This window comes from Copadichromis virginalis, linkage group LG8 (genome assembly GCF_057382275.1).
Source record: "Copadichromis virginalis isolate Kocher_CV1m ecotype Utaka linkage group LG8, C_Virginalis_male_GT1.1, whole genome shotgun sequence".
Taxonomy (NCBI): domain Eukaryota; kingdom Metazoa; phylum Chordata; class Actinopteri; order Cichliformes; family Cichlidae; genus Copadichromis; species Copadichromis virginalis.
In genome coordinates this window covers 3,150,103-3,174,048 of record NC_140625.1, presented here as the reverse complement: position 1 = coordinate 3,174,048, position 23,946 = coordinate 3,150,103, and the positions used below count along the sequence as shown (strand labels likewise).

At 42.8% G+C, this 23,946-nt stretch overlaps 1 protein-coding gene across 5 annotated transcripts in view; it reads right to left on the bottom strand.

Moving 5' to 3' along the window:
• Positions 1-23,946, bottom strand: part of ryr2a (ryanodine receptor 2a (cardiac)) — a 310,584-nt gene that overhangs the window by 71,237 nt on the left and 215,401 nt on the right. For all 5 annotated transcript variants that reach the window (XM_085465413.1, XM_085465416.1, XM_085465414.1 and 2 more), the window contains exons 70-83: positions 17,348-17,478; positions 16,599-16,726; positions 16,177-16,369; positions 14,107-14,189; positions 13,652-13,809; positions 13,412-13,499; positions 9,461-9,553; positions 9,145-9,315; positions 8,598-8,657; positions 7,246-7,380; positions 6,925-7,037; positions 6,547-6,643; positions 6,288-6,400; positions 596-647 (exon numbers count right to left, since the gene is read on the bottom strand). In XM_085465413.1, coding sequence (XP_085321539.1) covers positions 596-647; positions 6,288-6,400; positions 6,547-6,643; positions 6,925-7,037; positions 7,246-7,380; positions 8,598-8,657; positions 9,145-9,315; positions 9,461-9,553; positions 13,412-13,499; positions 13,652-13,809; positions 14,107-14,189; positions 16,177-16,369; positions 16,599-16,726; positions 17,348-17,478 — 1,615 coding nt within the window. The remainder of the gene's footprint in view (positions 1-595; positions 648-6,287; positions 6,401-6,546; positions 6,644-6,924; positions 7,038-7,245; positions 7,381-8,597; positions 8,658-9,144; positions 9,316-9,460; positions 9,554-13,411; positions 13,500-13,651; positions 13,810-14,106; positions 14,190-16,176; positions 16,370-16,598; positions 16,727-17,347; positions 17,479-23,946) is intronic.

The window sequence follows — 23,946 nt, the reverse complement described above, 5'->3', positions numbered from 1 at the left end:
CCTGCCACGTATTCATGTCTCACCATAGTTTATTCTGTGATTTCAATAAAACTTGTGAAATCTTATTTCCGCTCTGTATTGTGTCTGCACTTATGCTCACTCCCACGTACTGGTCTCCCGGCCTTGACAGCATAAAGTGTCTGAAGAAATATACCCAGCAGACCCAATTCGGACTGCAATCCCTAAGCAGTGATATATTAACAGTATCCTAAACCAACAACAACTCTACCATCCAGAAGACTAGTAACTAGTCTTCTGGACTAGTAACTGCTAGTGCTACTGTTAACAGTGCAGCTGCTAACATTTGGTTAATTTGCCACAGTTTGGTGCATCTGTTTTTCCATTTCTTTTTCCTCTCTTAGCTTTTCAGGCCACACTAAACTATTCTACACTGAAGGTAGGGGAGGTGCCAGTTGCAATAAGTGATTTGATTAGGCAGTACAGCACCCTGCAAGTAATCCATCAGCCCAAAAGCATCAGCCCTGGTCTATGACATAAACAGCACACAGAACAATAACCGGTTTTTTTCACCGTCTATGCTAAGCCAGCTATGTGAGTCTCAATTCAAAAGTGTTGGTACTCAGATAACAGATACCTTAGCCATGATGTCTGCGTAGGCCATGTAGAGATTATCCTCATCCAGTTTACTGCAAAAACAAACACATTCACAAAAGTTAGCACAATTATAGCTGTATTAAGGAAAATTATTTTGGTGCACCACGGACTGAAATGACATCTTCTCATTTAATAGTTTTTCATTATTTTTATGAATATTTACATGTTTTATATTTCAGATACTTTAAAATATCGACCCTTTGCTTTGATTACTGCTTTGCACACTCTTGGCACTCTCTCTCTGAGCTTCATGAGGTCGTCACCAGAAATGGTTTTCCAAAAGTCTTGGAGTTCCCAGAGATGCTGAGCACCTGTTGGTCCTTTTGCCTTCACTCTGCGCTCCATCTCATCCCAAACCGTCTCCATTGGGTTTAGGTCACTGTGACTGTGGAGGCCAGGCTGTCTGGTGCAGCACTCCATCACTCTCCTTCTTGGTCAAACAGCCCTCACACAGCCTGGAGGTGTGTTTGGGCTCATTGTGCTGTTGGAAAATAAATGATGGTCCAACTAAACACAAACTGGATGAGGTGGCATGTCGCTGCAGGATGCTGTGGCAGCCATGCTGGTTCAGTGTGCCTTCAATTTTGAAAAAAATCCCAGTAATGGTGTCACCACCAAAGCACTCTCACACCATCACACCTCCTCCTCCATGCTTCACAGTAGGAATAGAATAGAATAGAATAGAATAGAATAGCCTTTATTGTCATTGTACAGAGTACAACGAAATTGGAGTACCACTCCCTTGGTGCAAGTTTCAATAATAAATATAAATGTAAAATATAAAAAGTACAAAAAAAACAATCGTAAGTACTCAAACAATAGTATGTACAATATATACAGGATAGCAGCATTAATATAATGACAGTATGAATAGCAGCATAATATAATGACAGTGACGGTATGGAATAGGTTCAATTGTTTTTGTGCTTATTTACTACGGTGATAGCTCTGGGAAAGAAGCTATCCCTGAATCTGTTTGTCCTGGTTTTATGTGAGCTGTACCGTCGGCCTGACGGTAATAGTTCAAACAGTTGGTTGCTGGGGTGAGAGTGGTCCTTGATGATATTGCCAGCTCTGCTGAGGTACCGAGAGTTTGCAGTGACCTCCAGGCTGGGCAGAGAGCAGCCAGTGATCTTCTGGGCTGTGTTGATGACCCTCTGCAGTACTTTCCTGTCTGCAGCTGAGCACCCTGCATACCATGTTGTTATGCCGTACGTTAGGATGCTCTCTATGGTGGCTCTGTAAAATGTCACCAGCAGCCTCTCCTCCAGGTTGTTCCTCCTGAGCACTCTCAGAAAGTGGAGATGCTGCTGGGCCTTTTTAACCACCGCTGTAGTATTTGCAGTCCAGGAGAGGTCATCAGAGATCTGCACGCCCAGAAACCTCATGGAGTGTACCCTCTCCACACAGCTCCCGTGAATGTAAAGTGGGGCCGGGTCTGCTCTGCCCTTCCTGAAGTCCAAGATAAGTTCTTTAGCTTTCGTGGTGTTCAGTTGGAGGTTGTTAACTGAACACCACTCAGTCAGTCTGTTGACCTCATCTCTGTAGTCCGACTCATCCCCCCTTGAGATGAGTCCAACCACTGTGGTGTCATCCGCGAACTTTATGATGGTGTTTGAGAGATGGGTAGGGGAGCAGTCGGATGTGTAGAGCGTAAACAGGACGGGACTCAAAACACATCCTTGTGGAGACCCGGTGCTGAGTGTGATGGTGCTGGACCGGTGGGGGCCGAGTCTGACAGACTGTGGTCTATTTGTCAGGAAGTCCTTGATCCAGAGGCAGATGGGGGTGGAGAGTCCCAGGTGAGACAGTTTCTGGATCAGGATCTCCGGGATGATATGATTGAATGCTGAGCTGAAGTCCAGAAAGAGCATTCTCACATAGCTTCCTCGGTGCTCCAGGTGACTCAGCGCAGTGTGGAGCGCTATGGTGATAGCGTCCTCGGTGGAACGATTTGTCCTGTAGGCAAATTGGTGGGGGTCCAGAGTGGGAGGCAGACCGGCCCTGATGTGCTGACAGACCAGTCTCTCAAAGCACTTCATCACTACAGGCGTAAGTGCAACAGGCCTGTAGTCATTTGGGCTGGCCACAGCTGTCTTCTTGGCGATGGGGATGATGGTGGAGATTTTGAGGCAGGGCGGGACGGTGTTTGATGACAAGGAAAGGTTGAAGATTTTAGTGAAGACTCTGGTCAGTTCGTCAGCACATGCTCTGAGAACCTTTCCATGTATTCCATCAGGACCTGCCGCCTTCCTGGGATTCACTGACCTTAGAACACACCTCACTTGGTGCTCCCTAAGTGTTAGTGTGCCAGTGCTGGGGGCGGGTGGAAGTGGTGTGGCAGCTGAGGGCTTGGTCGTCTCAAAGCGGGCGAAGAAACGGTTATTGCTTCTGTAGTTGGTAATGTGATTGATCCCCTGCCACATTTTTCTGGGGTCGTTGTCAGCAAAGTGATCTTCAATCCTCCTCCTATAGGCAGCCTTAGCTTTCCTGATGCCTCTACTCAGGTCTGCCCTGGCCGCCCTATACGCAGCCCTGTCCCCTGACTTGAAGGCAGTGTTGCGGCTTTTTAGGAGGGATTGCACTTCGCTATTCATCCAGGGTTTTTGATTTGGAAACACCCTGACCCTTTTGTTGACGGTGACATTGTCAACACAGTTCCTGATGTACGAGAGTACAGTGTCCGTGTACTCCTGGAGGTTGTGGCTGGAGAATAAATCCCATACAGTTGTTGAGAAGCAGTCCTGCAGTTGAGAAAGGGCTCCTTCAGGCCAGGTTTTTATTGTCTTTGTCTGGGGCTTTGTTTTTCTCAGCAGGGGGGTGTAGGTGGGGGTGAGGGACATGCAGAGGTGGTCAGATCCAGCCAGGTGGGGGAGGGGTGTCGCTCTGAAAGCATGCCTGATGTTTGAATAGACATGGTCCAAAGTGTGTTCTCCTCTCGTAGCAAAGTCCACGAACTGGACAAATTTAGGAAGCACAGTCTTTAGGCACGCTTTGTTAAAGTCGCCGGCGACAATAAAAACCCCATCGGGGTGGGCAAGCTGTTGTTTGTTTATGGTGTTGAGCAAGAGGCTGAGAACCGTGCTAACGTTAGCATCCGGCGGTATATAAACAGCTATCACAATAACTACTGTAAACTCCCTCGGGATGTAAAAAGGTCTGCACGAGACTGCCAGAACCTCCAAATCAGGAGAACAGTGTGTGTGAATGATCCTGCTGTTACAGCACCACTCGTTATGCACGTAAACACATAGCCCCCCTCCTCTGCTTTTACCTGAGTTGCTGTTTCTGTCATGCCGGTGTAGCGTGCGGCCTGCTAACTCGACTGCAGCGTCGGGAATCAGCGGGTGAAGCCACGTCTCCGTAATAAGAATAATGCTGCAGTTACGTGCAAAGCTTGTGTTGGCTATCTGTAGCTCCAATTCGTCAAGTTTGTGGGTGATGGATCTGGCGTTCGATAGGAAAAGGCTCGGAAGTGCTGGCCGGTGTGGATGTTTGCGTAGCCTAGCGTCTGAGCCTGACCGGCATCCCCTCTTCTGCTTTCTTTCCCTCCGTCGCCTTCTACGCTTGCTGGGCGGGCAGACCATCCACGGTGACCCTGGCGGTCTCGCTATCTCCACCAGGATGTTGTGTGTTCGCTGATAGTCGCCAGAAACAGACAAACTATATTTAAAACCTAGATCAATTAGGTTCTGGCGACTGTAAGAGATGGCGGCGTTGCAAACATTCAAAAATATCCAGGAACCATGCATGTGGAAACCATCCGTTCACCTTCATGAGCGTCATACAAAGACACGGTGGGTGGAATCAAAGATCTCAGATTTGGACTCATCAGACCACAGCACAGATTTCCACTGGTCTAATGTCCATCCTTGTGTTTCTTGGATCAAACAAATCTCTTCTGCTTGTTGCTTTTCCTTAGTCATGGTTTCTTAGCAGCTGATTGACCATAAAGGCCTGATTCACACAGTCTCCTCTGAACATGTAGAGATGTGTCTGCTACTGGAGCTCTGTGTGGCATCTATCTGGGCTCTAATCTGAGCTGCTGTTAACTTGTGATTTCTGAGCCTGGGGACTCGGATGAATGTATCCACATTCAGAGTTTTAGCAATTTTCCAGACTGACTGATGGGCTGTCATTTCTCTTTACTTACCTCATTGGTTCTTGCCATATTATAAATTAATGCATTTGTCAAACAGGGCTGTCAGCTGTGTACCAACCTGACTTCTGCACAACACACCTGATGGTCCCAACCCCATTAAGAAGGCAAGAAACTCCACAAATGAACCCTGACAGGCACACCTGTGAAATGAAACCATTTCAGGTGACGACATCATGAAGCTCTTTGAGATAGCTGTGCTTGAAGCTGTTGTCCTGTGAGCCGTCTATCAAACAAGCTGTTAACTCTCAGAAACCTGTCCTCTGATTCAGTCGTGTCTTTGGGTCTGCAGACCTCTTCCTGTCACAGTTTGTTTCTCAGTGCGTTTGACGGTGAAGGAAACTGTACTCACTGACACTTTGACTTTCTCTGTCAGGACAGACGCACATTTTTAAGTGTTATGATGGTCTCTCTCTCTTCCACTGTTAATGGTCTTTTTCTCACCATTTTTGTAGCAACACACTACTTTCTGCAGTACAGTACTGTTCAGCTGATGCTCACTAGGGTATGGCACCACAGTGTGTTCAACACTGTTTTATGCAGACAGAGGGGGTTGGAAGTAATCCAAGTTGGAACACCTGTAGGAATTAGTAGCACCAGCTTTCAAGGCTTGATCAACCTTCACTGCTGCAGAACAGCTTTGAATTGTTAACCCATGTTGTGTCCTTGAAAAAGGCCTTTTGGTATAATTTTGAAATGTACATTATTTTTCAGTTTTGGGTAATCTAACCTCTGGCAGCTCACCACTTACCTTTGTGCCATTTCAAGCTATTCATTGGACTTTAATAATAATAATAATAATAATACATTTTATTTGAGGGCGCCTTTCAGAAACCCAAGGTCACCTTACAAAAAACACAATTAATAAAAGGAACAATAGTCATAAAATACATAAAATAAGTTAAAATTACAAAACAGAGCGTGACAACAGATAAAATCAGCATTAAAGCGAATAAGCCAGTTTAAACAGATGTGTTTTGAGCTGTGTCTTAAATACGGAGAGGGAGTCAATATTTCTTAGTGCAGGAGGAAGAGAGTTCCAGAGCCGAGGAGCAGAGCGACTGAAAGCTCTGTTCCCCATAGTGATAAGGTGTGAGGACGGAACAGTAAGATGAATAGCAGATGATGATCTGAGAGGGCGGGAAACAGCGGTGATATGGAGCAGGTCACACAAATATGCAGGAGCAGATTTATGGACACACTTGTATGCAAGAAGTAAGATTTTAAAATTTATCCTGGCTTCTATGGGCAACCAGTGAAGCTGCTGAAGAACTGGGGTAATATGAGCACTTAATGGAGTGCAAGTTATGACCCGAGCTGCAGAATTTTGAAGAAGTTGGAGTTTATGAAGGGACCTTTTAGGGAGACCAAATAGGAGGGAATTACAGTAATCAATACGGGATGTAATAAGACTATGGACAAGGACGGCAGCAGCATGGGGAGTAATGACTTACTGGAAAACTGGAACTGGAAAAATAGGGACTTTTAACAGGTAGTGTGTAAAATTACACACCATTTTTCTGTTAGGGCTGTTCTGCTGAACAGCTGGATGAGCTGATGCAGGGGATCTATGTGTTTGTGTTTCTGCCCCTCCTCTTCCTCAGATGGCTCCTGTTCACCTGGTTTCTGAAATCAACACACATTCACAAAGTGCTAAAACTCTGCTATACACTGAATAAATTAACACACAATTTGCCTTCAAAACAAGTACAAATTCCAGAGTAGTCAGAATAATTCCACTTGTTTTGTTTTTTTAAATGAAATTAACTTACAGCGAGGTCTTCTATGAGTTTATCTTCAAAGTAGTGCTCCTCTGTCTCGATCCAGGACTTTTCATAGCCCTGCAGGAACAAGTTTACAGCCCGGTGCCTAGTATGAGAGAGATACATGGATGACTAATAACTGTTTATCTACCCATCTTCTGCTGCTTATAAAGGGCTGCACTGTAGGTGCAACATATATCCACAATCTTTCCTCACTAGCCCGAGGTGTGGCTGTAGATGAGGGTGGGAAAATAATAAAGTGCACAATTTTAAATATTTCTTCTTCATTTTACGTGTGTGTGTGTGTGTGTGTGTGTGTGTGTGTGTGTGTGTGTGTGTGTGTGTGTGTGTGTGTGTGTGTGTGTGTGTGTGTGTTTGAGAACATACCTTGGCAAGTTATAGAGTGGTGCCATCCTGAAGCAAGCGACCACAGCTCTCTTCCTCTGTTTTGAAAGCAGTTTGTGCCACACAGCCTTCTTACTGCGCTGAGGATGCTCCACCTGAAGACACAAACTGAACCACTCAGTAAACTGGATATTTAGTTGGTGTACCTTACCATCTGGAAGCCATATTATCCTGGAGAAGTATGTGGTCAGCTTTAATAAAGACCAATCAGCTAGTTTAAGAGGACCGTGGGGTACCTTAAAGCTATACTCTCTACGTAGGCACAAAAATGCGCAAAATCAACTCAAACTTGAATATATAGACCTGCTCCAGGTGGAAGAGGACATGACCAATATCCAGGATTCTCTCCACAGTCTTCTCTGGGTCAGTAGTATCCTCATAGTGGTTTGGGAGGTCTCTGTACAGGGCCATCTGCCAACGAATTGCTGGGTCCTCTGACTTTGTAAGACACACAGAGGAAATGCATGACGCCATTGGCCTATTCACAAGGTTAAGCACCTTTGTGAATATATAAATATATAGTACGAACCAACATCTAGCAACTCGTTTACATCTCTCTCGACTTTAACAAAACAAAAGCCAAAACACAGAAAGAGCGCATGTAAAGCTCATGATTCAGTAGCTTGTATAACTACCTTGCTGGCAATAACTTGAATTGGTTGGGTTTTTTTGCATGACTTCATAAGTCTTTAAAATCAGTGTGGAAGAATTTTGGCCCAGCCTTGTTTATAACGTTGCTTCAGTTGATTTAGGTTTGAAGCCATTCATTTACGCACAGCACTCTTAAGGTCCTGCTACGTTCAGTATTTCAGTCACTCTAGATTGCTCTATAACTTCAGATTCAGTTCTTTTTCTGCTGGTGTGTTTGGGATCATTGTCCTGTTTCCTGACCCAGTGTGGGTGAAGCTTTAGCTGTCAAGCAGATGGCTTCTCATATGACTCTGGAATGTACAGTGTATCAAAAATAAATCATACACTTTCACAAGGCTGTATTTTAAGCTTACACTAAATTTAAAATATATGGCTGAATATAAAGTTTTACATACAAAATGTTCAATGTTTATGAATAATCAATGAAATACTTCATCCCATAGTTCACTGTAGTCACTGCAGCCACTGCTGTTGTTTCCGGTGAATGGCTGCAGAATTAAAGCACTTTGAAATTGAATGATTCTTTTTGATACAGCCTGAACTCTCCTGTACAGACGAGTTTAGTGATGTTAGTGGGATAGGGGCTATGTGGAGTGATAGAGTTCCTTCAATCACTTGTTGACAGATTGAATTTCCTATTCTATATCTTTCGGATAACCTATGATATCACTGTGAAGTAGCCTTATTTATCTTATGGACATAAAGGTTCATCAGTTCATCTAGGTTACTCTAGATTTGTGTGAAATTTAAACTGAATCTGAATACTTGACTCTAAATTTTATGACACCGACCATCAAAATCAAATCACTTCATCCTTGTGTCAAAGTAGATGTTTGTGCCAGATTTGAAGAATTTCTCTTAAACCAGTCCTTTGATATTACTTCCACAAGAATAAGATAAACTGACAACAACCTGACACCATGGCACAATCGAAGACCAGAGGCATAATGTGTAAGTACACTTTAAGTAACTTGTGTCAGTCACAAGCCTGATTCTTTTCTTACCTTTCCTTGTAAATGTAGGTTGTTCCTGATGACCTCTCGAACTTCGTCCTCTGTGTCTTTCTGCAAAAGAATTATTAACTTCGATCAAACAACAGGTATTCTGTGACCTACAAAATGCTATAAAAGATATTTATTCAGTAAATTAGCCTTCATGCAAAATTTTACTTTTTAGCTGAAAAAGCTAACGCAGAGTTATTTTGCTGTTACTCAAGGTTTACCTCAGGAATAGCAATACTGCAAATAATTTATTGTTATTGTCATATGCCTCACCCCAACCAGTCAGGTTTTTCCTTCCCACTGGCACCAAAGCGCTTGTTTAAAGGGGGGTCGTATGATTGTTGGGGTTTTATCTGTTTTCTTTGTATCATTGTAGGGTCATTACAGTATAAAGTGCCTTTAGGCAGTCATTGTGATTTGGTGCTACATAAATAAAATTGAAATGAAATGAACTAAATTGAATTGAAATACACAGAAACAGTTAAATGAATCATATCTATTTTTATAATGAAACAGTTCTTTCTGTAATCTATTAGCACTACTATGCTACCTGAGTGAAGCGGTTCTTAGCCAGTGCGATAAGCTCTTGTTCTCCTGGAGCACAAATGTTGAGTCCCACGGGCAGCAGGCGCTTTAGAGTAGCAACAATCAAACTTGTCTGCATCGAGTATCGATCACCTTTTCTCTTCATCTTCTTCCTCTCCTGGTCTGAAACTATTCCCTGTGGCAAAGTCAAACATTAAACAGGCACCGCTTTACAGTGTTAGGCCTATTAAGTAGTTTTAATTAATCAATTTAATTTAATTTTAAAATAAGGTCACTGGTATGCACGTCCTCAAATGTGTCCAGCATCTATGTGTCTGTACCTTTGACATCTTGCACTTGGTGTCAGTGATAAGGAAGGACATGTTGTTAATTTCATTCTGGACCACAAAGTTCTGCTCTTCTCTCTTGAAGTTCTGTAGACAGAAAACAGGACTTCCTTAAATTAAAGCACAGTTGTATTATGTGTTGTACTGTCTTTGAAAAGAAGGCAACTGGACAATATTTTTGGTTTGTAAAGACATTTTACTTCTCAGTAAGAGGCTTCTTCAGTTCTAAAACAACTGATGAGAGTCCCAGGTATTTAATACCTATTGGCATTGTGGTCCTGGGGTCAGTGACCCACTGTTAACCATGTGAGTCACCTTGAGTCAAGGTATGAAAAAATTCATGGGTCTAACAAGGTATTCGTGGGTGTGAATACTGTGAGATTATTATGCTATCATGTGTTATCCTATGGCTGTAATCGAAATGAGTGAATCATGATACTGCTGTAAGCCACACCATACTTCTTATTATAGAGAGTATAATCAGTATGTAGTTTTCGTTTGCATTATACTTCTGAATTAAAAGAATGTGAAAATCATTAGATTTGTTAGATAGGTTCGTATTATCCTATCCTGTGATTTACTGTGAATGAGTTACACTGTTTTATGACATTTCATACTGCTGAGTTAAGAAGAGAATATTGTGTGCAGAGAGCACAGAGCACATTCAGCTCCACCCCCACCTTTGTTGGAAGCAGAAAAACAGGGAGCCAAGATCATAACTCAGGCTCACTGAGAGTTAGAAAGTATGTATGTTTAGGTTTTTACGACTAGGTGGGGGCCACCAGAGGCTATAAGAGTTTGAGTAACGCTCCATCATTTTGAGATTTTGCTGTGACCCTCTGCATGCATGTCTCCCCATCCGGATGGTTTATGCTCACAAAGTGTTGAATTGTATGGAATAAAAGATTGTTGATTGAGCATTTATACACCGAGTATAGTCTTTCCTTCAGCCCAAAGATCAAAAGAAAAAACCCCACCATGTGAGCTATGCTTGCAACTTGCAGACAGCAACATTTATATATTTAATTACATGAAGGGCATTTTCCATCCTTGTTTTCAAGTGAGCTCCTGTCATTGATGACGCACTTCCTAATTTATAATGTGAATCTACTGATGTCAGATGCCAGCAGCAGTAATATAGTGCATTATATAGCTTTCTATCCAGTGAATTAGGATAGAAGTAGCTTTGATGGTGTTTTTCCTGGAAACTTTAATAAAAGTATAAAATCACTGCTAAATGCTTTAGTCTAACAATAAGTTAGGTTAAGCTTTTAACTCATTACTCATCTTTTCAGGTAAACTCTCCATTAGTTGTTTTTAAACTGAAGAACACATAGATCACGATTGATGGTGTACAGTTAAGCATCTTTTGTCATTTTTCTCCACCAAACTGGATTTTACAGTCAAGATCTAATTGAAGTGAAGACTTTCAGCTTTAATCCATCCATCTTCATCCGCTTTATCCGAGGCCGGGTCGCGGGGGCAGCAGCCTAAGCAGAGAGGCCCAGCCCTCCCTCTCCCCAGCCACCTCCTCCAGCTTATCCGGGGGAACACCAAGGCGTTCCCAGGCCAGCTGAGAGATATAATCTCTCCAGCGTGTCCTGGGTCTGCCCCGGGGCCTCCTCCCGCTGGGACATGCCTGGAACACCTCACCCAGGAGGCGCCCAGGGGGCATCCTTGTCAGAGGCCCGAACCACCTCAGCTGGCTCCTTTCGATGTGGAGCAGCAGCAGCTCTACTCTGAGCCCCTCCCGGATGGCCGAACTTCTCACCCTATCTCTAAGGGAGAGGCCAGCCACCCTTCGGAGGAAGCTCATTTCTGCCGCTTGTATCCGCGATCTCGTTCTTTCGGTCACTACCCACAGCTCGTGGCCATAGGTGAGGGTAGGGACGTAGATCGACCGGTAAATTGAGAGCTTCGCTTTTACACTCAGCTCCCTCTTCACCACGACGGACCGGTGCAGCGTCTGCATTACTGCAGCCGCCACACCAATCCGTCTGTCGATCTCCGGTTTCCTTCTCCCATCACTCGTGAACAAGACCCCGAGATACTTGAACTCCTCCACTTGGGGCAGGAACTCATCCCCGACCCGGAGTGGGCACTCCACCCTTTTCCGGCTGAGAACCATGGCCTCAGATTTGGAGGTGCTGATCCTCATTCCCGCTGCTTCACACTCGGGTGCGAACCGTTCCAGTGCGAGCTGGAGGCCCTCACCCGATGAAGCCAACAGAACCACATCATCCGTGAAAAGCAGAGATGAGATTCTGAGGCCACCGAGCCTCAGCTTTAATTCAATGGTTAATCAAATTATTGCAAATTAATACACATTTTTAGGAATTACATCAAATTTGATCCACTAGTCCTAATTTTCAGAGACTCAAAAGTAATGGGACAACTGACTGATACACTGATTTAAGGTAAGGATCACCTGTTTTGATTTCTCAAATGCATTTAACATCATCCAGCCACTCCTATTGAGGGCGAAACTACAGGAAATGTCAGTAAACATGTCCTCATGGATTACTGAACACCTCACAGACAGGCCACAGTATGTGAGACTGGCAGTGCTCAGTCTAATATGGTGTTGTGCAGTGCAGGAGCTCCGCAAGGAATTATGCTGCCAACATTCCTGCTCACCTTGTATACCTCGGACTTTCAGTACAACTCCGGGTCATACAGTCATCATAAATATTCGGATAATTGCTGTTGGCAGGAGGAGGCGCACAGAACACATATATATAATTTGTAGAATCTTGAAGAAATCTTCTACTTCTGATTGTAAATAATACTAAAGAGATCAGAGTCATTGGCTTCAGAAGGTACCGCTGAGTAAGTCTAGTACTGTACTGCATTTTGTTAGATTGTGCTGTATTATATTGATCCATTATCCATGGTACTGTATTCTATTGTACTGGGCTATACTGTATTGTATAATAGAAAGCACTTTGAGTGCTGGACTGAGTAGAAAGGAACTAAACAAGTATCACACCATTGAAAATAACTATTTATTGTACTGTACTGTATTTTAGGTTTCATCAAAATGTGCCTGAAGTTTACATGTGATAAATAAGCAAATGAAAAAAGGTATGTTGGCCACTTTAATTGGCCGCCTGTTTGGCCACAGTATCCATGATGCCATCTTTGTCCACCATAGTCAGAAGTCCACTTTCATCAAAGTGCTCATGGGTAGCTTATCTGCAATCAGTATATTCACCTAAACATTTCACATTATAACAAACCTCCCGTCCACGAGTCAACATGTAGAAAAATAATTCCTCTTACATTTGCATCGACTGTTATGGTTTACTGCGCAGCTTTACTAAGAAAAAGCCAAAGCAAAGACTGCTATCTTAGTTTTCTTCAATTTTGACAGATTGTGGTAAATGCTTAACTGCAATGTCAATAGACAGATAGCTGCTCTTCTCTTCTGTTTAATCTTGAAAATGTAATATTAGTTATTTCAGGTTTAATAAATCAGCGATATAAAGATCAATCCCAGCTGACCCTCTTAGGGACATTTTCAGTTATGTTTTTATGGGCAGCCCGGTGGTTAGCACTGTTGCCTTCCTATGTTTGCATACTCTGGTTTCCTCCCACAGTACAAAGACATGCAGTTAGTGGGTTTAAGTTACCTGGTGATTCTAAACTGCTCACAGGTGTGAATGTGAGTGTGAATGATTGTCTACTCGCTGTGTTAGCCCTGTGTCAGATTGGCGCCCTGTGGCAGGGGTGTCTAACTCCAGGCCTCGAGGGCCGGTGTCCTGCAGCTTTTAGATGTGTCCGTGATCCAACACAGCTGGTTTAAATGGCTAAATGACCTCCTCAACATGTATTGAAGTTCTCCAGAGTCCCAGCAATGAACTAGTGAGCTGATTCAGGTGTGTTGGCCCAGGTCCCCAAACCTGCCCTATGGGATGGATAGTTATGTTGCAGTAATTTTCTTACGTGAGACTTGGCCCAGAAGATAAAAACCTCAGCCACCATTCGGAACAGCTCCTCTGCCTCTGGATTGGACTCTTTAAGCCATCTGGCCCTGTCAGTATATCAAAACAGTTACATGCTGAAACCAATCATTCTTTTTCCAAAACTGCAGCTTCATCTTAGTGACTAAGCTTCTGTATCAGATGGTGTAAATTCACTCCACTCAATGAGCTGAAGGTCACTTGTTCAGTCACAACACTGTACCTGTTGTAGTCAACGAATCGTATGAGGAGAGGGTAGAAGGCATACAGGTCTCTGACCAGGATAGTAAATTGGTCCATGATGAGGAGCTCTGTCTCTGACATCTCACCCCTCCCCTCCGCCTTGCTATGTTCTTCATCCATCAGCACAACAGCTGCTTTCTAAAGAATACAGTAATAGATTTTTCTATATTAAGCAGCACTGTGTGCTTTAATCTTTGTGACTATTTTATTAAGTAGTAGGAGTGTTCGCATAGTGCACTTTCTCCATTTTAAAAACATACTAATAAATATTTAGTTAAGAAATATATATAGGTAATTCAATTTCATTTAAAAACATCAAAAAAAATTACAAGAAAGTGTTAGAAAGGGCAAGCAGTGAGTGTGACCTAGTTTTATATTCTGTTAAATGAGTTGCACCACTTCCAGGCAGTAGATTATAATAAAGGTGAGACTTACTTTTTTGAGTTTCTCCATCAATGGCAAGAAGTGGGTCTTTAACAGCTGAGGTTTGGCTTTGCTGATAATTGGCTGGGAGAAGACTTGGGGACATGAACAGAGATGGTGTTAAAACGCAAAATGTGAACGTATGTACATTTGAATATCATATAATGATTAGCGGCAGGCAAAAAGAATTAAAGTAACATCAGTTTGAGGATGCTTATGTAAACTGATCCTGAGGAGAGCTTTTATTTATTAACTTTACAAAAAGTGCAGAAAATGGAAAATGAGAGAAAATGAAACACGTGAAATGTAACTTCCATTGTGTCCTCCTCCTAACTGCTGTTACTGACTATATTTTCTTTTTAAAAGAGGAAACCTAAATTGCAAAACACTTAAGGGGCTCATTACACAAATTCTTTTCTTTTAAAATAATTGTTTCCTCCAGTGCTGTAGTGTTTTATCAAACAATTAAATGGCAATCCCCAGCATTTGGAGCACCCTCTAATGAGGTGTGTGCATTGGTTTAAAAAATGTGAAAAAACAAACAAACAAACAAACAAACAAACAAACAAACAAACAAACATACCTCGGCCTGCACACCTAAAACAATGAACACTTCGCCAAACCTAACTAACCTGCCTCCACAAACCAGATTTCATGTCTCATGTCATATTGTTTTATTTTTGCCTTGTGCATCACTGTGAGCTGCAAGTATTATGTTCCATTAGCAAATAAACTATCCATCCATCCATCGATCTTCTCCCGGCTACTTGGGGCCGGGTTGTGGGGCAGCAGCCTAAGCAGAGAAGCCCAGACCTCCCTCTCCCCAGCCACCTCCTCCAGCTTGTCCGGGGAAACACAAGGCGTTCCCAGGCCAGCCGAGAGATAAACTCTCTTCACCATGTCCTGGTTCTGCCCCGGGGCCTCCTCTCAGTGGGACATGCCCAGAATACCTCACCAAAGAGGTACCCATCCTTGTCAGATGCACAACCACCTCAACTGTCTCCTTTTGATGTCGAGAAATAGCGGCTCTACTCTGAGCCGCTCCGAAAAGCCTGAATTCCTCTCTAAGGGAGATGCAAGCCACCCTTCAGACAAAGCTTATTCCCACCACTTGCATCTGCAATCTCGTTCCTTCTAAAATCAAGAGCTTCGCTTTTACGTTTAGCTCTCTTTCCACCAATACAGCATCCACATCCCTGCAGCTGCAGCACAAGTTTCACTGTGATGTTTCATTCTCTTTGCAGAGCTTTAAAGTATATCACTCCCCTGAATGAAAAGAAAACAAAAACAAAAGAAGAGCTACTAGTTTTAGATTTATGTTGCAGTCACTAGTCAGTTTTAACTCCAACATACACTAAATTGCCAAAAGTATTCAATCTTCCCTCCAAGTCATTGAATTCAGGTGTATACCAATCAAGCAGCTAGGCATGCAGACTGCTTCTACAAACACTGGGTCGATCTTAGGAGTTTAATGAAGTCCAGCATCATACTGTGATACTGTTCAACAAGTCCACTCATGAAATTCTCTCTCTTCAACTCTACCACAAAGTGGCTGGACATATAAAGTCACAGTATCGGTCAATCGCTACAGACCTCTAGTCTTCATGTTCAAGAACATTAAGGAACAGTGCCTAGAGAGCTTCATGGAATAGTTTCCATGGCTGAGCATCTGCATCCCAGTCTTACATCACCAAGCACAATGCAAAGTGTCAGACTAGTATATCACCCATGAACTTTAGAGGAGTGGAGACGTGTTGCTGGAGTGATGAATCACATCTCTCTGGCAATGCAATTGTTGAGTCCGTACTTGTCTGACTGCACTGTGGCAAGTATAAAGTTTGGTGGAGGGGGAGGATTATATTGTGGGGTTGTTTTTCAATTGGGTTCGGCTGTTAATACTTCAGCATATTAAGACATATTGGACAATTTCATGCTCCCATCTTTGGAGACGGCCCCTGTCCAACGTGACCCCACATCAGTGCACAAAGCCAGGCTCATAAAAACATGGATGAGCGAGTTTGATGAATCTTGTGAATCAGTGAATTTTATTTTAGTGTTCAGCATTAGTGAGTTAACATTTACCAGCCAGTCTCTTCATCCAGGCGCCCTCATCTATTCCCAGGTTGTTGTAGATGATCTTGAGAATGTTTCCCAGCAGAGTATTCATGTATTCAGAGGTCACAGAGGTGCAGCAGTTGTTGGCTTTGTCTGGGTCGCTTTCCGGTCCATGTTCCCACCAGTGAGACATGTAGCTGCACAACATCGGCAAGACCACCTACAGCAGTAGAAACAAAGCAAAAATAATGAGCTTTGCAAAGCTTCACAGTCAGATGGGTTTAATCAGCAATGTCTTTTTTTACCTTTTTATCTTCGGCTCTGAAGTGTTCACTACAGGACAAATGTCCACTTATTTTGGTTCCGTGGCCAATTTTTCAATGACATGAAGCAACTTAAGGAAAGAATATCAAAGGTGATGCTGTAGTTATTAATTATTAGAGAGTTACCTCCATAACATGAGGCATCTGCGTGTACTTCATGCCGGACTCTGCTAGCTCTACAATCTCCTCCAAAGACTTCTCCAAATTGGGGATCAGTGAACAAACCTCCCCAACCTGCCCAGGAAGGCCTAGAGCTGAGAGGCGGAAAGAGTAGTGGAATGAAAACAGATTAAATTAAACATAATGTGATTTGATTTGTGATTTTTGACACTGATGAGTTCTCAGACCACACAGCCATCGTTTAGCTTTGGATTAATGTTTTTTTATTCGAAATACACAACTGGAGAATCTCTTAGTCAGACAAATGTAGGACAGACAGCTGCAAAAGTATTCAAACCACTTTGTGGTACTTCCTGTTATAGTAGGTGTCTCCAAGAGATACAAACACCATGTATATACTGCACACTCCAGTTTTTTCATAGTTTACTAAGACACTTCTTGAAACCTTCCTCCCTTTCCTCAATCAGCCCAGACATGTTTTATGTAATGTTTTGGTTTTACCAAAGAGTTAACGTGTAAGCAGTTAAGAGTGACACGACGGCAGGGTCACAACAAACATTTCTGTTTGTTTCTGAGATGTACAGTAAAAGCTAGTTGGTGCGGTATGTAGTGTAATGTGTATTCATGGTTCCAGTTTTAGTAAAATATAAAGGCTCAAAGAAACATGCTCAGTGCTCGCTGAAACGTCACTCTAAGAAAGTCCAGCTACCTCCGGATTTGTATGTTCCATCATTTTCTTTATGTACATGTCTCACCTGCTCTGTCTTTGCTTCCTTTGCTGTTATAGATGGAAAAGCTGTTAAACTTGTTCATGTGAGGCTCAAGAAAGGCAACAGGGAATGCTGCTGCGAAGGCTGCTAAACACTTTCCCATTGCTGGACGTTGTCTGGAAAAGAAACAGAGAGCTCATGATAATAGTCAAAAACAATTCTTTTACTACCTCAGTGATTGATTTAAAACATAGTAGGTTATCTAATTATGGTAAAAGCAACTTTTTTTCTTTCTTTTTTTTGCTTAAGACTCAATAGGGCTGGCTATAAACTGGGACCTGTCAAGTCTGGTGGGCTAGATTAGTTGTTTTGTATATAGATGGCCAAATGAAGCTTTCTGAAGCTCGTATTGAAAAACGGTTCATTACTCTAAGCTTGTCAACACAGTCCTCTTTGGTGACATCTGGTGGCCAAAAATATAGAGCAGCTTGAGTCCACAACTCATAAAGGACAGCTTCATCATGATTCAACTGACAGCTTCTGTTTAATTTCATGTGGCAGTTCTGTCTGATATCAAGCTGATATTGTGCTTTGAACATGTGTTTTTTGGGGGGTGAAAAAATGATGTTCGTATGTCTCTCTCAATAATAAATCATTCCTATGAATACACCTTCCTTCTTTAAACATGGAGTGTTCTCCTTATGCTTGTGACTTCTTGATGTTTAAAAATACACTAAAACAGAAACTTATGAGAATATGTTTCTACTGTGAGGTCCCTGCCTCCACCTGATTATGTAATTAACCAACACACAGGTAGGATTATATATAATATACTATAACTTCTATAATTATACAGTAAGTATACAGGGAGTGCAGAATTATTAGGCAAATGAGTATTTTGTCCACATCATCCTCTTCATGCATGTTGTCTTACTCCAAGCTGTATAGGCTCGAAAGCCTACTACCAATTAAGCATATTAGGTGATGTGCATCTCTGTAATGAGAAGGGGTGTGGTCTAATGACATCAACACCCTATATCAGGTGTGCATAATTATTAGGCAACGTCCTTTCCTTTGGCAAAATGGGTCGAAAGAAGGACTTGACAGGCTCAGAAAAGTCAAAAATAGTGAGATATCTTGCAGAGGGATGCAGCAGTCTCAAAATTGCAAAGCTTCTGAAGCGTGATCATCGAACAATCAAGCGTTTCATTCAAAATAGTCAACAGGGTCGCAAGAAGCGTGTGGAAAAACCAAGGCGCAAAATAACTGCCCATGAACTGAGAAAAGTCAAGCGTGCAGCTGCCAAGATGCCACTTGCCACCAGTTTGGCCATATTTCAGAGCTGCAACATCACTGGAGTGCCCAAAAGCACAAGGTGTGCAATACTCAGAGACATGGCCAAGGTAAGAAAGGCTGAAAGACGACCACCACTGAACAAGACACACAAGCTGAAACGTCAAGACTGGGCCAAGAAATATCTCAAGACTGGTTTTTCTAAGGTTTTATGGACTGATGAAATGAGAGGGAGTCTTGATGGGCCAGATGGATGGGCCCGTGGCTGGATTGGTAAAGGGCAGAGAGCTCCAGTCCGACTCAGACGCCAGCAAGGTGGAGGTGGAGTACTGGTTTGGGCTGGTATCATCAAAGATGAGCTTGTGGGGCCTTTTCGGGTTGAGGATGGAGTCAAGCTCAACTCCCAGTCCTACTGCCAGTTCCTGGAAGACACCTTCTTCAAGCAGTGGTACAGGAAGAAGTCTGCATCCTTCAAGAAAAACATGATTTTCATGCAGGACAATGCTCCATCACACGCGTCCAAGTACTCCACAGCGTGGCTGGCAAGAAAGGGTATAAAAGAAGAAAAACTAATGACATGGCCTCCTTGTTCACCTGATCTGAACCCCATTGAGAACCTGTGGTCCATCATCAAATGTGAGATTTACAAGGAGGGAAAACAGTACACCTCTCTGAACAGTGTCTGGGAGGCTGTGGTTGCTGCTGCACGCAATGTTGATGGTGAACAGATCAAAACACTGACAGAATCCATGGATGGCAGGCTTTTGAGTGTCCTTGCAAAGAAAGGTGGCTATATTGGTCGCTGATTTGTTTTTGTTTCTGAATGTCAGAAATGTATATTTGTGAATGTGGAGATGTTATATTGGTTTCACTGGTAAAAATAAATCATTGAAATGGGTATATATTTGTTTTTTGTTAAGTTGCCTAATAATTCTGCACAGTAATAGTCACCTGCACACACAGATATCCCCCTAAAATAGCTCAAACTAAAAACAAACTAAAAACTACTTCCAAAAACATTCAGCTTTGATATTAATGAGTTTTTTGGGTTCATTGAGAACATGGTTGTTGTTCAATAATAAAATTATTCCTCAAAAATACAACTTGCCTAATAATTCTGCACTCCCTGTAAGTGTTGGAGTCAAATTGTTAAATGTTGTCATTGTGTTACTTAAATTTGTAAGTCAGCAGGGAAGGCTGTTTCTTTGAAGTTGGCTAGGAGACAGGTGAGGAGCATTCAGCTCCAAGAGCCTGGTTCCGACCAGCCTCCCTTGCTAGCAAGTAAAAACCGGTTCATTTCCGCCGCTTGTATCCGCGATCTCGTTTTTTCGGTCACTACCCACAGCTCGTGGCCATAGGTGAGGGTAGGGACGTAGATCGACCGGTAAATTGAGAGCTTCGCTTTACACTAAGCTCCCTCTTCACCATGATGGACCGGTGCAGCGTCCGCATCACTGCGGCTGCACCGCCAATCCGTCTGTCGATCTCCAGCTCCCTTCTCCAATCACTCGCGAACAAGACCCCGAGATACTTGAACTCCTCCACTCATCTGGGTCGGGGATGAGTTCCGACCCGGAAAAGAGTGAACACCCGGAAAAGAGTGAACACAGCACCCTTTTCCGGCTGAGAACCACGGCCTCAGATTTGGGGGTGCTGATCCTCATTCCCGCTGCTTCACACTCGGCTGCGAACCTTTGTACATTTTTATGAAAAGAAAAGAGAGTTTTCGGTGAGATCCAGGAGGAAGCTCAGAGGGGACAGGGCCTTTTCTAATTTGCCCTTGCACGTTAGAGAGGCCCCTTCACTCTCCACTTTTAAATCACGTCTTAAAACCCACTTTTATTCTTTGGCTTTTAACCTCAGTGAGACATAGTTTTCTCTTGTAATGAAATTAGTTATTTTATTAATTATTTTACTTTTTCTTTTATTTGGCTTGTATTTATTTCTTATGTAATTTTATTATATAGTTCCTATGTACAGCACTTTGTGTCAGCTGTGGTTGTTTTAAAGTGCTTTATAAATAAAGTTGATGATGATGATGATGACGTGTTTGTTTATTATCCTTATTGTTTTATCTGGGACTGTTTGCAGACATCTCAGAGAGAGGAGACACCAGCATCTGAACAGAGACTCAAACCAGCAACCTGCAGCTCCCTGCTTGGCTGCTCCAGTTTTCTCCTCACTCATGTTGCCCACCAGTGATTTCTAGCTGCCCACCCACACAGCAGGCTAGAATATGCGCTGAGCCTCAGCACCCAATACTTGGACATGTTTTCTTTATTAAATAATGAACCAGACCCCAAAAGTAAACAGCTGTTATTGCTAGGCAACGGGAGCAACATTTGGTGATGCAGCACCTGACATTCCTGACCATGTGGGCGGAGCATGCATGAAATGGAATGTTTAGTAGAACTGTGCAACACAAGCACTTAGTTCCAGCATGTTTCATTGTATCCAGACACAGCTAGAGACACATCTACAGCAGCATCTCTGTGCAGGACAAACGACAGTTGACGAAGAAAACAACAAAAACTTCACTTCACTCCTCTACAAAACGTTGGTTCCTTTGTTTAAAAGGCCAAAATGAATCAGGGGAGAACGAGAAGAGGATCGGCGAGTGCTTCACCATGCATTACAGTACGGCTGATTCATTTTAAATTTCAAATGATACAGGCTGAAAATGTCAAATTAAAAGAAGAGGCAGAAAAATCAAGAGGAGAAGCTAAAAATTCACAGTTTGAAACTCATGTAGTATTGCAGGAATTACTGCATGTGGGTCTCAGATTTAAAGGAGAGAAAATGAGAAAACAACAGGCAGAAAACGAGAATGAAAAGATGAAGAAAGAACTGTTGGAAGCTCAAAAAGCATTGGAGGAAGAGAAAAGCACAGCACAAGAAGCCAACAATAAATATCAAACTGCAAAGAAGGAGGCAGGAAATGTGCTGCAGGAATTACAGGAGGTGCAGGAAGCTTTTGAAGAGGGAAAAAAGAAAATGCAGTTGGCAACTCAAGAAGCTGCAAATGTAACAGCTGAAGCTGAAACACTAAGAAAGGAATTACTGCATGTAAAGCAACAACTTGAAGAGGAGAAAAGACGTAAACACGAGGCAGAAAATGAGATTGAAAATATGAAGAAAGAATTGTTGGAAGCGCAAAAAGTGTTGGAGGAAGAGAAAATTAAAATACAGGAAGCAAAGAAAGAAATAGAAGATACAAAGAGTCACACTGAAAACATGAAGAAGGAACTGATGAAAGTGCAAGAAGAACTTGCAGAAGAGAAAATTGAGGTGAAGGTATTCAAGAAAGAAATGACGGTGACCAAGAAAGACTGCAAAGACGCACTGAAAGAAATGCGAAAGCACAAAAAGGAAGCTAAAGAGCTCCTCAAACACAAAGGGAAACTGGCCAAACAGCAGCTGAAAGAAACATTTAAAGATGCCGAGGAGCAGCTCAACAAGACCTTAAAAGAACTGAAGGCAAAAGAAAAGCAAGGCGAGGACAGGAGGGGATTCTGGAGCAGACTGCTGAGGAAGAACTGACCCAGCAGCATCAATAGTTTCTTCCTCCTCTCTCCACCTTTCTTTCTCCCCATCCTTCTTCTTGGGACGTTTGTTTGTTTTTTAAAAACTCTAATCTAAATACATGTACTGAAACACACAAATAAAATTGCCATAACTTGACCTCATGTTGCCTGCTTCTTTTCTTGTGTGTCTGTGGATGTAAAACAGTAACACACTTCCTGCTCTGTGTCTTTAATTGTAAATAAATGCAATATGTTTTCATTTTAAGATGCAGTGCAAAAAACTTCTGCTCTGAATCTTTTTTTTAGCAAAAAGCTTTTTTTTTGCCTGCTGTGGAAGTTTTCCATTCAAATAAAGCTGCAGACGAGCGGTGAGCGGTAGCTAACATTCTTTAATCAAACACACAAAGAACAGACAACCAAGCTTGATGAAGTCCCTGCATGACCGCGGGACAGACGGTCAGCAGTCTGAGCCCAGCATGGCTCTCAGTTAAAAACCTTCTCCAGGAACAAAAGGCAGTACACAGCTGTTTCACACCTTAAGCTTCACACTCCCTTGCTGCCTCCCAGAGTCCTCGAAGACACAAAAGACTCTTCCTATGGAGCTGTCTGCTTCCCCCAGCTTCCTTACTACACCCCCACCATTTGTCTTACTGTATGAGTGTGAGACATGTTAAAATCCAGTGGCACCAAGGCATCATACAATAAAATAATGTGATTAAAAGAAGCACTTAGAATTTGCTAAGGGAAAAAATCACATAAACAGGAAGTAAACAAACATGAGATCAGCTGGTCTACTGACGTTTTCTGCAAAATCCTGAACTCACTGTCACCTCAACAACATTATAATGAATGTGAAACATTACAGATCTGAGTTGTCTGAGTAACAGATGCATTTTCATTTGTCACTTTACTACAGGGAGTGCAGAATTATTAGGCAAATGAGTATTTTGTCCACATCATCCTCTTCATGCATGTTGTCTTACTCCAAGCTGTATAGGCTCGAAAGCCTACTACCAATTAAGCATATTAGGTGATGTGCATCTCTGTAATGAGAAGGGGTGTGGTCTAATGACATCAACACCCTATATCAGGTGTGCATAATTATTAGGCAACGTCCTTTCCTTTGGCAAAATGGGTCAAAAGAAGGACTTGACAGGCTCAGAAAAGTCAAAAATAGTGAGATATCTTGCAGAGGGATGCAGCAGTCTCAAAATTGCAAAGCTTCTGAAGCGTGATCATCGAACAATCAAGCGTTTCATTCAAAATAGTCAACAGGGTCGCAAGAAGCGTGTGGAAAAACCAAGGCGCCAAATAACTGCCCATGAACTGAGAAAAGTCAAGCGTGCAGCTGCCAAGATGCCACTTGCCACCAGTTTGGCCATATTTCAGAGCTGCAACATCACTGGAGTGCCCAAAAGCACAAGGTGTGCAATACTCAGAGACATGGCCAAGGTAAGAAAGGCTGAAAGACGACCACCACTGAACAAGACACACAAGCTGAAACGTCAAGACTGGGCCAAGAAATATCTCAAGACTGGTTTTTCTAAGGTTTTATGGACTGATGAAATGAGAGTGAGTCTTGATGGGCCAGATGGATGGGCCCGTGGCTGGATTGGTAAAGGGCAGAGAGCTCCAGTCCGACTCAGACGCCAGCAAGGTGGAGGTGGAGTACTGGTTTGGGCTGGTATCATCAAAGATGAGCTTGTGGGGCCTTTTCGGGTTGAGGATGGAGTCAAGCTCAACTCCCAGTCCTACTGCCAGTTCCTGGAAGACACCTTCTTCAAGCAGTGGTACAGGAAGAAGTCTGCATCCTTCAAGAAAAACATG